We start from the raw sequence: 21,317 nt of genomic DNA, 5'->3' as shown, positions 1-21,317 counted from the left end.
ATTCGATCAGTGTACAATGCTTAAAATGCCCCTGAACTAAATTTAAATACATTTCATTTCTATGCTATTTCAAACAGCATCCATGAAGTATTTATAATGCCACACAAGGCAACAAGGCAAGAATTAGTTTTATTGTTGATGCTTCAGCATTTTTTCCAACAATGGATAACATAGGAAATTTAATAAAATGTGTAACAATTAATTATATTTTTTTTGTATGCGTAGCACGTTTTGTAAAACAAAAGAAATAACAAGCGTGATAAGTTCGGCCGGGCCGAATCTTATATACCCTCCACCATGGATCGCATTTGTCGAGTTCTGTGCGCGATATCTCTTTTGAGGAAAACAAAGAATAATGAATAAGAACTGTTATGCTATTGCAGCTATATCAAGTTATAGTCCGTTTCGGATCATAAATGAATGCTGAACATTGTAGAAGTCATTGTGTAATATTTCAGTTCATTCAGATAAGAATTGCGCCTTGTAGGGGCTCAAGAAGCAAAATCGGGAGATAGGTTTATATGGGAGCTGTATCGAGCTATTGATCGATTCAGACCATATTAGACACGTATGTTGAAGGTCATGCGAGAAGCCGTTGTATAAAATTTCTGCCAAATCGGATGAAAATTGCGCCCTCTAGAGGCTTAAGAAGTCAAGATCCCAAATCGGTTTATATGGCAGCTATATCAGGTTATGTACCGATTTGCGCCATACTTAGCACAGTTGTTGGAAGTCATAACAAAACACCTATTGTAAAATTTCAGCCAAATCGGATGAGAATTGCGCGCTCTATTGGCTCAAGAAGTCAAGATCCAAGATCAGTTTATATGACAGCTATACCAGATAATGAACCGATTTAAATCATATTTAACACAGTTGTTAGATATCATAACAAAACACGTCATGCTAAATTTCATTCCAATCGGATAAGAATTGAGCACTCTAGAGGCTCAAGAAGTCAAGACCCAAGATCCGTCTATATGACAGCTATATCAGGTTATGGACCGATTTAAATCATACTTAACACAGCTGTTGGATATCATAACAAAACACGTCGTGCTAAATTTCATTCCAATCGGATAAGAATTGCGCCCTCTAGAGGCTCAAGAAGTCAAGACCCCAGTTCGGTTTATATGACAGCTATATCAGGTTATGAACCGATTTGAACCATACTTGGCACAGCTGTTGGATATCATAACAAAACACGTCGTGCTAAATTTCATTCAAATCGGATAAGAATTGCACCCTCTAGTGGCTCAAGAAGTCAAGACCCAAGATCCGTTTATATGACAGCTGTATCAGGTTATGGAACGATTTGAACCATACTTGGCACAGTTGTTAGATATCATAACATAACACGTCGTGCCAAAATTCATTTAAATCGGATAAGAATTGCGCCCTCTAGAGGCTCCAGAAGTCAAGACCCCAGATCGGTTTATATGACAGCTATATCAGGTTATGGACCGATTTGGACCATACCTAGCGCAGTTGTTGGAAGTGATACCAAAACACCACGTGCAAAATTTCAGTCAAATCGGACAAGAATTGCCTCCTATAGAGGCTCAAGAAGTCAAGACCCCAGATCGGTTTATATGACAGCTATATTAAAACATGGACCGATTTGAACCATACTTAGCGCAGTTGTTAGAAGTGATACGAAAATACCACGTGCAAAATTACAACCAAATCGGATAAGAATTTCGCCCTCTATAGGCACCACAGTAGTGGTGTAGGGTATAACCATCGAAAATATCGAATGTTGCGATTATCGATAGTTTGCCAGCTCTAGTCTATAATCGACAAGCCTTTATCTGAGATACTGGGCTGTAGTGATATTTGTTGTTTAGCAAGGACTGGACAATCACTTAGTTTCCACGACATCAAGGATATTTAGACCAGAGTTCAACCAGGGGGGCGGACCCTCCCCCTTACCCTAATTTTCAGAAACGCCAGATCTCGGAGATGGGTGGTGCGATTAAAGCGAAATTTTGTGTGCTCTCACATAAAAATTTGGTATCAAATTTCGGATGGGGTACCTAGGGGGACCGCCCCACCCTAAAACCTACCAATCACGACAATATGGGACTCAAATGAAAGGTATTTAGGATAAGAAAACTTATCTGATATCCAATTGTCGAACCAAGTGTTGGGGGGACCACCCCAAGCCCCAAAACACCCCTAAATCGGACATATTTACCGCCCATGGTAATATGGGACTCAAATGAAAGGTATTTACGAGTAGAATACGAATCTGATATTCAAAGGTGGGACCACGTTTCTGGGGGCCCACCCCTTCCCCAAAACACCCCCCAAACTGGACTTATTTACTGACCATGGGAATATGGGGCTTAAATAAAAGGTGTTTGAGTGTAGAATTCGAATCTGATATCCACGTATGGGATCAAGTGTTTAAGGGGCCGACTCTCCCCAATTACATCCCCCAAAGGCCCAAAGGGGACAAATTTACGACCATAGCAATATGGGGCTCAAATTAAAGGTCATTGGGAGTAAAGCACAAATCTGATATCAATATTCGGGAAAAGTGTCTATGGGGCCACCCCACCCCCACAACACCCAACCCCTAAAAACCCCCCGAAAACACCCCTAAATCGGACATATTTGCCGATCATGGTAATATGGGACTCAAATGAAAGGTTTTTGCGAGTAGAATACGAATCTGATATCCAAATATGTTTCTGGGGGGAGGACCCCATCCCCAACACCCCCCAAACAGGACTTATTTACTGACCATGGGAATATGGAGTTTAAATAAAAGGTATTTGAGTGTAGAATTAGAATCAGGTAACCAAATATGGGACCAAGTGTTTGGGGGGGAGCCTCTCCCCAAACCTTCCCCAAAAGGGGACAAATTTACGACCATAGCAATATGGGGCTCAAATTAAAGGTCATTGGGAGTAAAGCACGAATCTGGTGTCAGTATTCGGGAAAAGTGTCTATGGGGCCACCCCACAATACCACCCAAATAGTAAGTATTTGCTGACTTTTGCAATATGAGGCTCAAATAAGAGGGTTTTTAGAGTGGAACACGAATCCGATATATATTTTCAAGTCCAACTCACTAAGAGGCCGCCAATCCCAAAAAACACCCCCCCCCCCCCCAAGCCGACTATGGGGCTCAAATGAATGGTATTTGGGAGTAGACCACGTATCTGATGCTCACCAAGACAATTTGGGTCTTCAGGACAGTGGAACTAAATATTTGTAGTTTTTAGGGCCAATTCCCCAAACCGAACATATTTGCTGACTTTTGCAATAAGGAGTTTAAATGAGATTAGAAAACGAATTTCATATCCAATTTTGAGGTCAATGGCAATATGGGGTTCAAATAAATGATATATAGATATATGAGAATAGAACACGTTGCTGATATATTTTCAGGGCTTAGTGTAGGGGGGACCAACCCCAATCCCCAAAACACCCCTCTAAATCGGGCATATTTACCGACCATGTCAATGTGGAGCTTAAATGAAAGGTTTTGGGGGGTAGAGCAAGTATAGATAACCACTTTCGGGACCAATTTTCTAGGGGTCTTCCCCTTTCCCAAAATACCCCCCAAATACAGCAATTTTTTACTGACCGTCGCAATATGGGGCTCAAAGAAAGGTGTTTGGGAGTGGAATACGAATTTGATATCCAAATGTAGGACCATGTATTTAGGGCATCACCCTTTACCCAAAACACCCCCCAAAGGGTAAACATTTTTCGACCATGCCAATATGTGGCTCTAAGGAAAGGTAGTTGAGATTAGAAAACCAATTTGATAACCTATTTTGGGGGCCATGTGTTTGGGGGACGCCTCATCGTGAAAGGAAAGCTCTTTAATTGTCGAAAATAAATATTCCAAGGAAAATTTTCTTCCATATAAAGTAAAAGAAGGCACAGCGGAGCGGGCCCGGGTCCGCTGGTAAACAGTAAAATTCCCCAAAATTAGCATTTCATACATAGTTATTATTGCAATATTTTATGTAGCATTTACACATTTATATTTTTTAAGCCTTTTTTTCTACTTTAACATTAATAAGGTCATGGAGAGAATCAAATTTGGAAAAAACATTACACATTAAAAATACAACAATAATATGATGGTCCCTTTTTAATTAATTTTTTTTTTTTTTTTAGTTGAATCTTTGGCTGCTTTATAGTTGTCCTCTTTAGTCCATTTCACCCAATTCATCCGGTGTATGTACCACAATGGAATGTTGTGAGTTATCCGAATTATCGGGGCTTATAGCATTCTGAGGAGTACGATCGCCACGAACATTTAAACTGGTCTGCAACATATTGGCAATACTTTCGACGTCTAAAGTTTCATCAGTGGCGGAAATTTTACGCAATGCAGAGCAAACAATGCTTAGATCACCCTTGAGTTCACTGACAACAGCTGTAATTTTCTGAGCATTCGAAAGAACCTCAACACTTTGAGTGTAGGGATTATAACGTACACCAAAGGGACGTTGAATACTCTCGGCAAAGGATCTGGAAAGATGAAAGGAGTTAACAAAGGAAACAATAGCTGATACAAGGTTTTAAGTTTGTCCGTTTATGGGTTCAAAACGAGCTAATATTTGAACGAGTAAAGCTCTACTCAGAAGAATACTTGGGCAATAGAATTTAGATAGTCCAAGCATAGAAGACATTGAGGAAAATGTCCACAGGATTACGACTGCACTGGTGGGGTCCTTCGAAGATAGTTGTCCTCTTCGGGAAAGGTAATCAGCCCAAGAAAAACTCTGAATGACCGGGAAGATTAGCAATATTCGGAAAGAGATCCGCAGGCGGTTTAACAGAGCACATCGTAAAAAAGGGGAAATTTATTGGGATGTGTATTACACAAGGCTCAAGGAATACACTAAGATTACCAGAGCGGCAAAAAGTGCCTCCTGGAAGCTTTGCTGCGAACAGGTCGATAGCGTGAATGACGACGCCCACATAAACAAGTAAGAGTGTGCTAAGTTCGGCCGGGCCGAATCTTATATACCCTCCACCATGGATCGCATTTGTCGAGTTCTATGCGCGGTATCTCTTTTTAGGCAAACAAAGAATATTGAATAAGAACTATTGGAGCTATATCAAGTTATAGTCCCATTCGGACCATAAATGTATGCTGAACATTGTAGAAGTCATTGGGTAATATTTCAGTTCATTCTGATAAGAATTGCGCCTTGTAGGGGCTCATGAAGCAACATCGGGAGGTAGGTTTATATGGGAGCTGTATCAAGCTATTGATCGATTCAGACCATATGTTATAGATGTTAAAGATCATGAGAGAAGCAGTTGTACGATCATGAGAGAAGCAGTTCAAGATCCCAGATCGAATTATATGGCAGCTATATCAAAACATGGACCGACTTGAACCATACTTAGCGCAGTTGTTGAAAGTGACACCAATATACCACGTGCAAAATTTCAGTCAAATCGGGCGAAAATTGTGCCCTCTAGAGGCTCCAGAAGTCAAGACCCAAGATCGGATTATATGGCAGCTATATCAAAACATGGACCGATTTGAACCATACATAGCGTAGTTGTTGAAAGTGATATCAATACACCACGTGTAAAATTTCAGTCAAATCGGGCGAAAATTGCGCCCTGTAGAGGCTCAAGAAGTCAAGATCCAAAATCGGATTTTATGGCAGCTATATCAAAACATGGACCGATTTGAACCATACTTAGCGCAGTTGTTGGAAGTGATAACAAAACACCACGTCCAAAATTTTAGTCAAATCGGTCGAGAATTGCGCCCTCTAGAGGCTCAAGAAGTCAAGACCCAAGATCGGATTATATGGCAGCTATATCAGGTTATGTACCGATTTGAACCATACTTAGCGCAGTTGTTGGAAGTGATACCAAAACACCACGTGCAAAATTTCAGTAAAATCGGATGAGAATTGCGCCTTATAGAGGCTCAAGAAGTCAAGACCCAAGATCGATTTATATGGCAGCTATATGAAAACATAGACCGATTTGGCCCATAGAACAATACCAACCGACCTACACTAATAAAAAGTATTTGTGCAAAATTTCAAGCGGCTAGCTTTACTCTTTCGAAAGTTAGCGTGCTTTCGACTGACAGACGGACAGACGAACGGACGGACAGACGGACGGACATGGCTAGATCGACTTAGAATGACATGTGGTCTCAGACGCATATTTCGAGGTGTTACAAACAGAATGATGAAATTAGTACACCCCCATCCTATGGTGGAGGGTACAAAAAGTCTCTCTCAAAAACCCATGTCCAAACTGAAACTTTAGTAAACGACATGGGAGTGAGAGCGGAGACAACGGAGGATATGTTGCTGGACTCACGGAGACACCGGAATCTTGGAATAATAACGTTGATCGAAGGTTTATAATTACGGAATTTATGGTGAAAGAATCCTTGAGGAGCTTCAAGCCATTCAAGTCTCCCGGACCGGGTGGAATATTTCCGGCATTACTACAGAAAGAGGCAGACTATCTGGCACCTCATCTGGCCAATATTTTCACTGCGTGCCTAGAACTGGCATATACTCCGAAAGCCTGGCAGGAGGGTGGTGTCTATACTCAAGCCCGGCAAGGCAAGTCACAGGAAACCTGAAAGGAAGGGAAGAAGTTTCCAGGTAGGATACCTGAGATGAACCTTGAAGACGAGTGCGAAAAACTGCTGCCATCGCCACAGTCTTGGATTGACGGGACCCTAGTATTGCCCTCTGGAAGATCATGTTACACGGATGGATCAAAGCTAGAGGACAGAATGGACATGGGGTCTACATTGAGAACCCAGGACCTGCAGGCGGATATCCAGAGGCCACAGTAGCACAGAGGTTGGCATGTCCGTCTATCACGCTGAACGTCTGGGTTCGAATCCTGGCGAGACCATCAGAAAAAATGTTGAACGGTGGTTTTCCCCTCCTAATGCTGGCAATATTTGTGAGGCACTATGCCATGTAAAGCTTCTCTCCAAAGAGGTGTTGCACTGCGCCACGTCGTTCGGACTCTGCTATAAAAAGGAGGCCCCTTATCATTGAGCTTAAAACTTGAATCGGACTGCACTCATTGATATGTGAGAAGTTAGACCCTGTTCCTTAGTGGAATGTTTATGGGAAAAATTTGCATTTGGTCATGATTGTTTATAAATCCATAATCTTCGTTGATTTTTCAATTTTTCTCATTTACCTCATTTTCTCTTTGGCTTCTTCAAAGGACTCTGTGTAGTAATAGGCATTCTGATAGGATGTTATAATGCACTCCTCCTTACATGTTACCTCAGGATCGAACTTTTTGATTTTCTCCTTGCAGGTAAGGGCATGCTGTAACTCTGCCACTGAACTCAAAAGGCCAGCACCATAAACTTTAAAAGAATTGTCCGATTGATGACACAAACCAAACTCCACCGTAAAGAAATATAACTGTTAGGAAAAAATTAACATAAAAATTTAATGAATTCTTTAAGTGGAAAATTTACCGTAGCCAATTTTTCTATGTCTGCATCGGAGGCGCCCAATGAGGCCAAACCTATTTCTTGGGAAAATTGAGCGAAACTAGGATTGGCCAAAAGTGGCATATGGCCCAAAAGCTCATGGCAACAATCCCTAAGAAAATAAAGCATAAACAAGAAATATTAAAACCAAGTAAGAGCGTGCTAAGTTCGGCTGGGCCGAATCTTATATACCCTCCACCATGGATCGCATTTGTCGAGTTCTATGCGCGGTATCTCTTTTTAGGCAAACAAAGAATATTGAATCAGAACTGGTGAGCTATTGGAGCTATACCAAGATATAGTCCGATTCGGATCATAAATTAATGCCGAATATTGTAAAAGTCATTGTGTAATATTTCAGTTCATTTGGATAATAATTGCGCCTTGTAGGGGCTCAAGAAGCAAAATCGAGAGATCGGTTTATATGGGAGCTGTATCAAGCTATTGATCGATTCAGACCATATTAGACACGTATGTTGAAGGTCATGAGGAAAGCCGTTGTACAAAATTTCTGCCAAATCGGATGAGAATTGCGCCCTCTAGAGCCTCACGAAGTCAAGATCCCAGATCGATTTATATGGCAGCTATATCAGATTATAGACAGATTTGCACCATACTTTGCACAGTTATTGAAAGTTATAACAAAACACGTCGTGTCAAATTTCAGAGAAATCGGATAGGATTTGCGCCCTCTAAGGGCTAAAGAAGTCAAGACCCCAGATCAGTTTATATGACAGATATATCTGGTTATAGACCGATTTAAACCATACTGAGCACAGTTGTTGGAAGTCATGACAAAACGATTTTAACCTTAATTTACACAGTTGTTGAAAGTAAGAAAAAAACACGTCATGCAAAATTTCAGCCAAATCGGATGAGAATTGCGCGCTCTATGGGCTCAAGAAGTCAAGATCAAAGATCGGTTTATATGACAGCTATACCAGATTGTGAACCGATTTGTATCATACTTAACACAGATGTTGGAAGTAACACTGAAACACCACGTGCAAAATTTCAGTCGAATCGGATAGGAATTTCTCTTTCTAGAGGCTCCAGAAGTCAAGACCCAAGATCGGTTTAACGACCTACACCTCTAAGAAGTATTTGTGCAAAATTTCAAGCGGTTAGCTTTACTCCTTCGCAATTCTTGTCCGATTTGACTGAAGTTTAGCACGTGGTGTTTTGGTATCACTTCCAACAACTGCGCTAAGTATGGTCCAAATCGGTACATAACCTGATATAGCTGTCATATAAACCGATCTTGGGTCTTGACTTCTTGAGCCTCTAGAGCGCGCAATTCTTATCCAATTTGAATGACTTTTTGCACGACGTGTTACGTTATGATATCCAACAATTGTGCCAAATATGGTTCAAATCGGTTCATAACCTGATATAGCTGTCATATAAACCGATCTTGGGTCTTGACTTCTTGAGCCTCTAGAGTCCACAATTCGTATCCGATTGGAATGAATTTTTGCACGAAGTATTTTGTTATGATATCCAACAATTGTGCCAAATATGGTTCAAATCGGTTCATAACCTGATATAGCTGTCATATAAACCGATCTTGGGTCTTGACTTCTTGAGCCTCTAGAGTGCGCAATTCTTATCCGATTTGGCTGAAATTTTGCATGACGTATTTTATTCCTACTTTCAAAAACTGTGTCAAATAAGGTTCAAGTCGGTTCATAACCTGATATAGCTGCCATATAAACCGATCTGGGATCTTGACTTCTTGAACCTCTAGAGGTCGCAATTATTATCCGATTTGCCTGAAATTTTGTACGACAGATCCTTTCATGACCACCAACATGCGTGTTTATTATGGTCTGAATCGGTCTATAGTCTGATACAGCTCCCATATAAATCGATCTCTCTATTTTACTTCTTGAGCCCTCAAAGGACGCAATTCTTATTCGAATTGGCTGACATTTTACACCGGTCTTCAACATAGAATTTAATTGTGGTCCAAACCGGCCCATATCTTGATATCGCTCAAATAGCAGAGCAAATCTTTTCTTTTATCCTTTTTTGCCTAAGAAGAGATGCCGGGAAAAGAACTCGACAAATGCGATCCATGGTGGAGGGTATATAAGATTCGGCCCAGTCGAACTTAGCACGCTCTTACTTGTTAAAGTTCATGTTTTTGTACTTACGGTTCCGGTGTATAAAAGGGATCTGAAGAATGTCTTATATATTGAGTGCAATGGAATACCCGAAATGCCAGACCCGACAGAAAATCCCTAGGCGATAAATAGCCAGCAACAGGTCTCAGCTGGAATCCAGTTTTGCGTTTCAAGAAAGTGCTCACATCTTGCAGCTGAGGTATATTATCCTCACGATAGCCACAATACTTAACCAATTCCGGCCAATTTTCCATGTATTCAGGTACAGCATATTTGATGTACAAACGATGAAGTTCATTGAAGACCGTACCCCTAGTGAAGGGTGTTAAAAATCCCACAAAGTAATATTCAAATTATTTAAAAAAACTGTAAAACTTTGATTTGATTTGGCTACACTTACCAGGTTTTAATTTCTTCCGGTGTATACTGCACTCGAGGTATGGGATTTCCACTTTTGAAAATATGTCATTATTAGAAACCTTTTTAGGAAGTCTAATGTTTATAGAACTTACTGCTTAAAATTCATAGCAATCGAATAGAATTTCTCTCGTCTTTTACGATAGATGGGGTCCTTGAAACCTGGATGATCCGCATCCAGTTCCGAGCCATACATTAAAACATTTTGGGCTTTATCCAAGTCAGCAATCTTTCTAGGAAACCACATCATATCCCCAAAATCTAAGAGGCAACAAAGAATCAAAAATGTCCTTCTATTTTCATATGAGGCTTAATATTCACAAACCCACCAAAACTGGAGCAAGCCGACAATGAGGGAGCCCTCACCAAAGCATTCTTGTCCACCGAAGTGAAATTCACTGAATGAACTTCACGGTTCAACATCTGCAGAACTTGATCCAAACGTTTGGGGTCACATTCGACATCGACCACAACATCAGCCTGAAAATTAAAACAATTAAGAACTACAATGGTGGGAACAAATAGCAGGGACAACAGAAACTAAGATTAATCTTCATCATAAATAGAGATGGGCGATGGGCCCTTTTGGGTATTTACCCGGTAAATTGGGTAAATACCCGGGTATTTATCCATTTATACCCAAAATCTGGGTATTTATAATTTTGCAGATATCTTGGGTATAAACAATTTTTTCAAAAATTTTTTTGATGATTTCGTATTCTTTGTATATAAACCTGATTTTTTGATCTCATAAAATCTGATTTTAGTTATATATAGCCGCTATAGAGACCCATCTCCAGACTTAAAGTCTGGAGGCAATAAATTGGTAATTTTTCATCCGATTTCGATGAAATTTGGCACACTGAGTTCTGGTAGACCCCTAACCATTTCTGTGAAGTGCGGATCAGATCGGACTATATCTGGATATAACTGCCCTTAAACCGACCACCAGATCTCTCGATAAAGGGTATTGAGGCCATATTTATTACCCGAATTCCTCTACCTCTACCTATTACTGTCAAATATGGTACAGATCGGACTATATTTGGTTATAGTTGCCATATATACCGATCTTCTGATATTGTGTTATGAGCCTATGAAAGGAGCACTTTTCATCCTGATCTTTTGATCTCATAAAATCGAATTTTAGTTATATATAGCCGCTATAGAAACCGATCTCCAGACTTAAAATCTTGAAGCAATAAATTGGTAATTTTTCATCCGATTTCAATGAAATTTGGCACAGCGAGTTCCGGTACCCCTCCAAACATTTTTGTTGAATATCGTCCAGATCGGACTATATTTGGATATAGATGCCATATAGACCGCTCTCCCGAAATAGAGTATTGAGCCCATAAAGCGACCATTTTCATCCGATTTTGATGAAATTTGAAAAATTCTCTGACAGGGACCGAAAATAAAAAACAAGTAAAATGGCATAAAGTTCGGCAGGGCCGAACTTTGGATACCCACCACCTTGAGTATATATGTAAACCCCCTTTCGTTGCAATCTGGTAAAAATTGGATAACTTATGCACCCAAATTCGGCACGGACATTGAGTGGTTTACTAAATATAAGTCACGGTTGAATTTTGTATTTCAAATTTCAACAAAATCAGGTAGTAAATAAAGCTTTTATGAGCTTCAGATGCCTAATATGCATATCGGTCTATATGACAGCTATATCTAAATACAGTCCGATCCGAACCATATTTGGGCGGATACCAGGAGACCTAAAACTACCCACTGTTTCAAATTTCAGCGAAATCGGATAAAAAATAAAGCTTTTATGGCCTTCAGACCTTTAATCGGCATATCGGTCTATACAGCTATATCCAAATACAGTCCGATCTGAACCATATTTGGGTCCTATGTTAGGAGGCGTAAATCTCCGCAATTACTTTTTGGGCAACCCAATATATAAATTCATTGACCGATATGGACCTTGTCATGGCTGTTAGGCTAGGTTTAAGTGGCAGTCTGCCATCGGACTCACTTAGACGTTTTCATCCATTGTGATACCACAGGAACAGATAAAGGAAGATGCCTCCTAGTTGCTACCGTTGAACCATCTAGATCGCTTTAAAAAGCCCAATAACATGCGAATGTTCTTACTTACTTTACTTTAATTGGCTATGACAGAATATTTCTTCCACTAGCCGAACGTAGAATAGCGTTCCAAGCGCCTCGATCTTCTGCGCTCCATCTAAAATCTATGACACCAAGTTTCGAGGTGTCTCCCACAACTTGATCTTTCCATCGGGCTTTTGGTCTTCCCTGGTTTGCGTGTACCACCGTGTTTGCCTTCAAAAGACTTCTTTGCTGGAGCTTCTTCATCCATTCTGACAACATGACCTCGCCAACGCAGTCGTTGTATTTTGATGCGTGCGTTGCCTATATTCTCCATTAACACAAACTGGTCCATATATTTTACGAAGAATCTTTCTCTCAAATACTCCAAGCACTGCCTCATCTGCTTTCACAAGCACCCATGCTTCAGAACCATATAACAGCACGGGTAGTATCAGTGTCTTGTAAAGTGTAGTCTTCGTCTGTCGAGAGATGGCCTTGTTTCTAAACTGCTTACTTAGTCCAAAGTAGCATCTGTTTGCCAGTATTATTCTTCGCTTTATCTCAAAACTGGTGTCATTCGTTTCGGTTACGGCGGTGCCGAGGTAGATAAAGTTACTGACTATCTCAAAGTTGTGATTCCCAACTTTCTCCATGTTCTTTATCTGCTCTGTTGTACAAGGCTTTTTGGGAGTGGAGACCATCCATTTCGTCTTATCTCCATTTACTGCCAGACCCATTTTCACTGACTCTCTTTCGATTCTTTCAAAGGCTGCAGTTACTACTTCCGGTGACCGACCTATGATATCGATATCGTCGGCATAGGCAAGTAGCATGTGCTCTTCTCCAGCAGGATATTAAAGAGATCACACGATAGGCTGTCTCCTTGTCTGAAACCTCGTTTGGTATTAAATGGTTCGGAGAGATTCTTTCCTATTCTTACTGAGGAACGCGTATCAGCAAGTGTCATCCTGCAGAGTCTTATTAATTTTGCAGGGATACCAAACTCAGACATGGCTTGAAATACCTTTGAACGTAAAGGAGTATCGAAGGCGGCTTTGTAGTCAACAAAGAGGTGGTAGGTGTTGATTTGTCCTTCTCGGGTCTTTTCCAGGATTTGGCGCAGTGTGAATATCTGGTCTAGGGTGGATTTACCAGGTCTAAAACCTCATTGATAGGGCCCAATTATCTCATTGACTTTAGGTTTTAATCTTTCACACAGTACGCTCGAGAGCATGGGAGGAGACTTATTCCTCTGTAGTTGGCACATTCCGTCTTGTTCCAATCATCGGGTATGCGTTCTACTAGCCAGATTGCGCAGATAAGCTGATGCATACGCCTTATCAGCGTGTCGCCTCCGGTCTTAAATAGTTCAGCGGGTAACCCGTCGGCTCCTGCTGCGTTGTTTTTCTTTAGTCGGGTTACTGCTACTTGGACCTCATTCTGAACATGCGAATGTTCACATCCGCTAAATCAGACAGGTTCTCAAGGAGAACTTTAAGTGAAACCCCTTCTAGCTGCTAGTGCGGGACACACACACAGAAGGTGTTCTATATCTTTTCTTCTTTGATGTCCTCACAGCTTCTGCAAAAGTCGTTGCTGGCAAGCTCCAGTCCGTCAGCATGTTTTCCGATTAGACAGCAACCTGTCATGACGGACACAATGACTGACACGTCTGTTCTAGCCAATGACAGCAAAGCAGTAGACCTCTTCAAGTCTATATTAGGCCACACAGTTTTGGAATGCTCACAGCCCCCTCTTTGTGACCATCTATCATTCGTTGTCCTTCGGGCCTGGTTCTGAAAACTTAGCTTACATGTCGCTAGAGGCATACCCACAGCTTCCAGTATCCCTGGAATGTGTAGGGTAGTTCCTAGTCTCGTAAGCTCATCCGTTTTACAATTCCCTGGGATATCTCTGTGGCCCGGCGCCCAGAACAGGTGACTTTTGAACTTTTCAGCCGTCTCGTTGAGAGATCTGCGACAGTCGAGGGCGGTTTTTGTTTTCAGAAATACGTTCTCCAGAGATTTAATGGCTGTCTGAGAAGATATTTATGCCAATGGTCGTAATGACATTATATCTTAACCATTCCACCGCTTCCTTGATAGCAAGGATCTCTGCTTGATACACACTGCTAACCTTTTCGGTATGACCAGTTTTAGATCTTTAGAGTACATCCCAAAGCCCACCTGGTCGTTTAATTTGGAACCATCCGTATTGAAGTCTATCTAACTTCTGTTACCAGGGATATCGTAGTTACAATCGGTTCTATCAGGAATAGTGGTACAGTACCTTTTTTTGAAAAAACGGCTCAGGTAGGGTGTAATCCACACTGCCTGGAACATTGGATATTGTATCAGGGATAACACAGTGTCCGTAGCCACCACATGACCAATGAGAAAGCTCCCTTAACCTCATGACAGTGGTCGCAGCAATTTGTCTACCCTCAATGTCCAGAGGCATAAGATGCAGCATTAAATTCAGTGCATCAAATGGTATCGTCCTCAGTGCGGCTGTGCTGCACAAACAATTCATCCTTTGGATCCGGTTAAGTATTGAACAGTAGGTGGACTTTAGAAGCACAGTCCACCAGACCACAACACCATATAGCATAACATTGGGTTGCCCAAAAAGAAATTGTGGATTTTTCATATATTCGGCGTTGACAAATTTTTTCACAGCTTGTGACTCTTTAATTGCATTCTTTCTTCTGTCAGTTATCAGCTGTTACTTTTAGCTTGCTTTAGAAAAAATGTGTAAAAAGGAAATTTGAATAAAGTTCTTTCTAAGTTTTATTAAAAATGCATTTACTTTCTTTTAAAAAATCCGCAATTACTTTTTGGGCAACCCTATAGGTCTGACAACTGCATGACACGCGGTCTAAACCCCCAACTTTTGCCAATGGCTCCCTTGCAGGTGTATAGGGCAAGAGTGGACTTTCTTGCCCTTTCCAAAATGTTAGATCTGAAGTTCAATTTCCTGTCCAGCCAAACATCCAGGTATTTTGCGCTTTCTGTAAATAGAAAATGCTCTCCATCCAAGGAGACTGGTTCCATTGTAGGCAACTTGTATCTCCTGCTGAAAAAAACTACTTCCGTCTTGCACGGATTTATACCTAGACCACCTACGGTAGCTCACTTTGCTGATGCACGTAGATCTTCCCGAAGTATACCTCCACCAAAGGATGAGGGTATACTAATCTAGCCATTCCGTTTGTAACAACTCAAAATATTCGTCCTCGACGTTCTGAGTCGATCTAGCAATGTCCGTCCGTCCGTCCATCTGTCGAAATTACGATCGAACGCGTGAAGCTATGCATATGAAAATTTTGCCCATGAACATTCCACTAAGGAACAGGGGCATGCTTCTTACATATCAATGAGTGCAGTCCGATTCAAGCTTTAAGCTCAATGATAAGGGGCCTCCTTTTTATAGCCGAGTCCGAACGACGTGCCGCAGTGCGACATCTCTTTGGAGAGAAGTTTTACATGGCATAGTACCTCACAAATGTTGCCAGCATTAGGAGGGGAAAACCACCGTTGAAAATTTTTTCTGATGGTTTCGCCAGAATTCGAACCCAGGCGTTCAGCATCATAGGCGAACATGCTAACCTCTGCGCTACGGTGGCGTGAAGCTAGCCGCTTGAAATTTTCCACAGATACTTAATATTGATGTAGGTCATTGGGGACTGCAAATGCGCCATATTGGTTCAGATTCAGATATAGCTCCCATATAAATCGATCTCCCAATTTCTCCCGACTTCTTGAGCCCCTCGATTTGGCGATACCAGCCGCAATTTTTGTTCGATTTAGCTGATTTTTTGCATTAAGTATTCCGTTATGACTTTTGACAACGGTGTATAACTTTATATAGCTCCCATATAAACCGATCTCCCGATTTGACTTCTTGAGTCATTACAAACCACAATTTTAGTCCGATTTGGCTGAAATTTTTCATGCAGTGTTCTGTTACGACCTTCAACAACTGTGCCAAGTAAGGTCCAAATCGGTCTATAACCTCATATAGCTCCCATGTAAACCCGTCTCTTGATCATCCTTGTTCGGTTCGTAGAATCTTTAACTTTTGCTGATTTGACAGAAGTTTGGTATGTCGAATAACATTCGCACCTGCTGTGAAAAATGGAAGATTTGTGGGAAAGCTTTTTTGTTCGAATTTTTTAACTATAAGAAATTTTCCGACTCTCGACACGTCAACTTTCCCCCAAAACATGACCTTATATAAAAGAAAGAAAACAAGTAAAAGCGTGCTAAGTTCGGCCGGGCCGAATCTTATATACCCTTCACCATGGATCGCATTTGTCGAGTTCTCTTCCCGGCATCTCTTCTTAGGTAAAACAGGATATAAGAAAAGATTTGCTCTGCTATTAGAGCGATATCAAGATATGGTCCTGTTTGGACCACAATTAAATTATATGTTGGAGACCTGTGTAAAATGTCAGCCAATTCGAATAAGAATTGCCCTCTTTGTGAGCTCAAAAAGTAAAATAGAGAGATCGATTTATATGGGAGCTGTATCGGGCTATGGTCCGATTCAGATCATAATAAACACGTATGTTGATGGTCATGAAAGAATCCGTCGTACAAAATTTCAGGCAAATCGGATAATAATTGCGACCTCTAGAGGCTCAAGAAGTCAAGATCCCAGATCGGTTTATATGGCAGCTATATCAGGTTATGAACCGACTTGTACTTTATTTGACATAGTTGTTGAAAGTAACAATAAAAAACGTCTTGCGAAATTTCAGCCAAATCGGATAGGAATTGCGCCCTCTAGAAGCTCAAGAAGTCAAGTCTCCAGATCTGTTTATATGACAGCTATATCAGGTTATGAACCGATTTGAACCATATTTGGCACAGTTGTTGGATATCATAACAAAATACTACGTGCCAAAATTCATTCAAATCGGATAGGAATTGCGCCCTCTAGAGGCTCAAGAAGTCAAGACCCAAGATCGGTTTATGTGACAGCTATATAAGGTTATGGACCGATTTGAACCATACTTGGCACAGTTGTTGGATATCATAACAAAACACGTCGTGGAAAATTTCATTCCAATCGGATAAGAATTGCGCACTCTAGAGGCTCAAGAAGCCAAGACCCCAGATCGGTTTATATGGCAGCTATATCAGGTTATGGACCGATTTGAACCATACTTGGCACAGTTGTTGGATATAATAACAAAACACGTCGTACAAAATTTCATTCCAATCGGATAAGAATTGCGCCTTCTAGAGGCTCAAGAAGTCAAGACCCAAGATCGGTTTATATGGCAGCTATATCAGGTTATGGACCGATTTGAACCATACTTGACACAGTTGTTGGATATCATAACAAAACACGTCGTGCAAAATTTCATCCCAATCGGATAAGAATTGCGCACTCTAGAGGCTCAAGAAGTCAAGACCCAAGATCGGTTTATATGGCAGCTATATCAAAACATGGACCGATATGGCCCATTTACAGTACCAACCGACCTACACTAATAAGAAGTATTTGTGCAAAATTTCAAGCGGCTAGCTTTACTCCTTCGGAAGTTAGCGTGCTTTCGACAGACGGACGGACGCACGGAGGGACGGACAGATGGACGGACATGGCTAGATCGACATAAAATTTCACGACGATCAAGAATATATATACTTTATGGGGTCTCAGACGAATATTTCGATTAGTTACAATCAGAATGACGAAATTAGTATACCCCCCATCTTATGGTGGAGGGTATAAAAATTACTCAACTAGTTTCAATCGCCTACTTTACGCCAATGCAAACTGAATTGGGTTACCTCTATTCTAACTCAGTTAATCTAATTTTTTCAATAGAAAACTGGACTGGGGTTTTTCGGAATGAAATTTTTATTTAAAAATTTTATTTTAAATTAAATTTCCTTTGCATTGTCTCTCTGACGAAAATAACGCTTAAATGTTTCTTTCAAATTTTATTTCTTCAAAAATAAACCAAAATGTATATCCATGAAAGATTTAATTCAAAATTTCCAAGAAATGTACAGTAAAAGATTTTTGACTGATTTCTCTATTCGAAGCACTTGAGCTGATTCGTTCACTACTCACCTGATTTGTGGCATTCTCCAATGGTGATAATTCCAAATGCAGCACATTGATGCCCAACTCCTGGAAGACCTGCAAGGCCCTAGCCAAATTGCCCACCTGATTCTTCAGGGTGAATATAATCGATACTCTATCGCCAGGGGAACATGGAGCTTGACCAGCACCACCACCACCAACACCAACACCACCACCACAACCCAACATATCACTGGTCATCGAGTTGAGCTTATTGTTCACATTATTTAATCCAGGATTCTCCTGGGAAGGAGGCAACAAGACAACAATATTACTTCGATCTATGTCTCTGCTCGTTTTACAAACACTCTGTAAGTCCTTGTGTGCACTTACAATGCTGTCCGAGCCCCCAAGATCCTTTTTATTGCGGGGTCCATGCAAAGGACTGCCCTGTTTAACGGCCCACTCCTGTTCACCACTGCGATAGAGCCACAGACCCAATAAACTTTTACCCGAGGCACTCATGCTGAGAGAGTATTCCGAGGACCAATGACCGAGGCGAGACCGAGCTGCGACCGATTTCAAACCGTACGCGTCGATTTTTCAACAAGAACTGAAAGAGTCCTGTGTTGCCTTGGCGGCTTTTATATCCTCGCATTTGGTTGGGGAACAATCGCACACAGCCTCGTACACCCTCACACACACACGCACACACACACACATCGTTGGCATTTAAACTTATGCATACACATCGTTCACTACATACATCCATACATATTCATTGGCCGTATATATTACCAGCAGCCACTGGTGGATGTGTAAGGATGTTCTCAAATGCTTGTAGGTGTGTGTGTGTTCGTGCGTGTGTGGTTGCATGGATAATAGTCTATTCCTTGAAGATTTTTATCCAGTAACGTTTCCGTTCGTTCCACCACTTGTTGCAAGTTCAAGTCATGATTCATTCATTCATGAGCCTCATCCTGTCTCTTTTGTTATCTCAGCGACTTGATAATGTTTGCAAGTCTTCTTTGAGCAAGAACTTTGATTGCTTTCTTATTAACCCATGGGCTACTTCAAAAATTTGAATCGAAGCAAAAATACACGTAAATCGTTGTAACTATCTCCCAGATTTTTTTTAATTGTATCCTTTTCCAAAATTCTATTTCCGTTAAAATTTTTGCAAAAATTTAATGTCGTGTTGTTAACGGCCCAACTCCCAGCCTAGACCAATGAAGATAAAATATGACTTAAACCACGTAAGATTGGTATTGCCGACCGATGACGAAGAGTTAAGGAACATAGGCTGCCTGCGACTAGTGCTGATTAATCTGCATCACTCAAAGGCAGCCACCGACGAGCTGCCCAGATTTATGCGAAGAGATGATATTTGCATGGAGGCGACCGCCTATGACGCTGAACGCCCGTGTTCGAATCCTGGCGAAAACTTTAGAAACAAATTTTGTCTGCAGTGGTTATCCCCTACCAATGCTGGCAACATTTGTGAGGTAATTTGCATTTAAAAACCTTTCATCTATGACGTTGAACGCCTGGGTTCGAAACCTGGCGAAAACTTTAGAAAAAAATTTTGTCTGCTGTGGTTATCCCCTCCCAATGCTGGCGACATTTGTGAGGTACTTTGCCATGTAAAAATTTTTCCCCAAAGAGGTGTCGCTCTACGGCACGCCGTTTGGACTCGCCTATAAAAAGAAGGCCCCTCATCATTGAGCTTAAATTTGAATCGAACAGCGCTCCGTGAGCTTAAATTTGAATCGAACAGCACTCAGTGATATGTGAGAAGTTTGCCCCTGTTCCATAGTGGAATGTTCATGGGTAAATTTGCATTGATGGTGGTGATATGGCCCTGGTTCAGGAACCATGCATGGTTACGAGGTAACAAAGTTCGAGGACTCAGGTCACGCAATCCTTAACTCATCCCTAATACGATAGAAGGTAAGATTAGAAGCTGTATCGTAGCAAGTAGATATCTTGATCTAACCCTGATATCTCTTTACAGCAATGAGGATTTAGCGGTAGTGGCCCTAGAGATGTCAGGTAAATCACTACTGGTCATAGCATCCATGTACCTACCGTACGAAGAAGACAACCCCCCGTCACTAATGGTGGGGGCCTTGGTTGGATAGTGCGAGGCTAAGAGGCACGACCTATGGGGTAGCACGGATTACATTATAACCACGAACTCGGTTAACTGCAACAGGGGAAACATCCCAACTTTCTACAACCGGAACAGGTTATACAAATAACGACTCGGTTGAAGTCTTAGACTGTTAAGTATCCACCAAGCGCCCCTTTTCCGAACACTACAGGATACGTTTTCAGGTTGAACACGAGAGAGGAGGAAGGAAGCCGTATAGGAATCCAAGGAGGACAAACTGGTATAGTTTCAGAGAACAAATGCAGAGGCTTGGGCCTCCTGAAAGACCTAATATGGGCCGCAAGGGAACTAGAGTCCGCTGTGGATCTTGTTACGGAGAGGCTAAATAAGGCCTTTCGGTGGGCATATCCGCAACGGGTAACACCTCTTAAGAGGAACAAATCATGGTGGATACCGGAACTGAAGATACTAAAGAAGGAAAATAGGAGGCTCTTTAACAAGGCGAAGAGGGAGATCACGACAGAGGGCTGAGACGAATATCGTGAGACCCTAGACAGGTTCAAAAAGGAGACGGGGAGAGAGATGAGGAGTTCGTGTGCGAAATTCTACGGAGAATTAAAGAGCCCTAGTGAAGCATCTAGACTACGCAAAGCGCTCTCCAAGGATCCTGGCACGCCAAGCTCTCTGAGAAAAGAAGACGTGACTCACACCAAGGAGACAGTGGAACTACTGATGGAGAATCCTATTCCAGGCAGCCAAGAAGAGGAAGACGATCAGAACATTGTAATACCCACGAAGACTGAATACATGGAAGATCTCATCGGGACATCGGTACACATTGCAATACCCATGAGGACTGAATACATGGAAAATCTCATCGGTACGTCGTTCACGAGGAGAAGATGGATGAGCGATTCGTAACTTCCAGCCGTTTAAATCGGTCGGACTAAAAAAGATCGATCCGGTGCTGCTGCAGAAATCCCATTAGGGTCCCTCTGCCATGACTGGAACAGATTTTCATGGCGAGCCTGGCATTTTCCTACCAAGGGCATGAAGGGAGGTCAGGGTG

General features: G+C 41.5%; 1 protein-coding gene across 1 annotated transcript; it reads right to left on the bottom strand.

The window, feature by feature from the left end:
* Window positions 1-3,979: 3,979 nt before the first annotated feature.
* On the bottom strand, window positions 3,980-18,734 carry LOC106092589 (tryptophan 5-hydroxylase 1). The gene is made up of 9 exons (XM_013259476.2): window positions 18,529-18,734; window positions 18,184-18,438; window positions 10,353-10,503; window positions 10,119-10,284; window positions 10,007-10,057; window positions 9,637-9,918; window positions 7,466-7,592; window positions 7,177-7,409; window positions 3,980-4,497 (listed from the first exon to the last, which is right to left on the bottom strand). Exons 1-9 carry the CDS (start codon window positions 18,658-18,660, stop codon window positions 4,173-4,175), a joined length of 1,722 nt encoding a protein of 573 aa, XP_013114930.2. The 5' UTR covers window positions 18,661-18,734; the 3' UTR covers window positions 3,980-4,172.
* Window positions 18,735-21,317: the final 2,583 nt, after the last annotated feature.

This window comes from Stomoxys calcitrans, chromosome 1 (assembly GCF_963082655.1).
Source record: "Stomoxys calcitrans chromosome 1, idStoCalc2.1, whole genome shotgun sequence".
Lineage (NCBI taxonomy): Eukaryota > Metazoa > Arthropoda > Insecta > Diptera > Muscidae > Stomoxys > Stomoxys calcitrans.
This window is presented reverse-complemented; position numbering and strand designations above follow the sequence as displayed.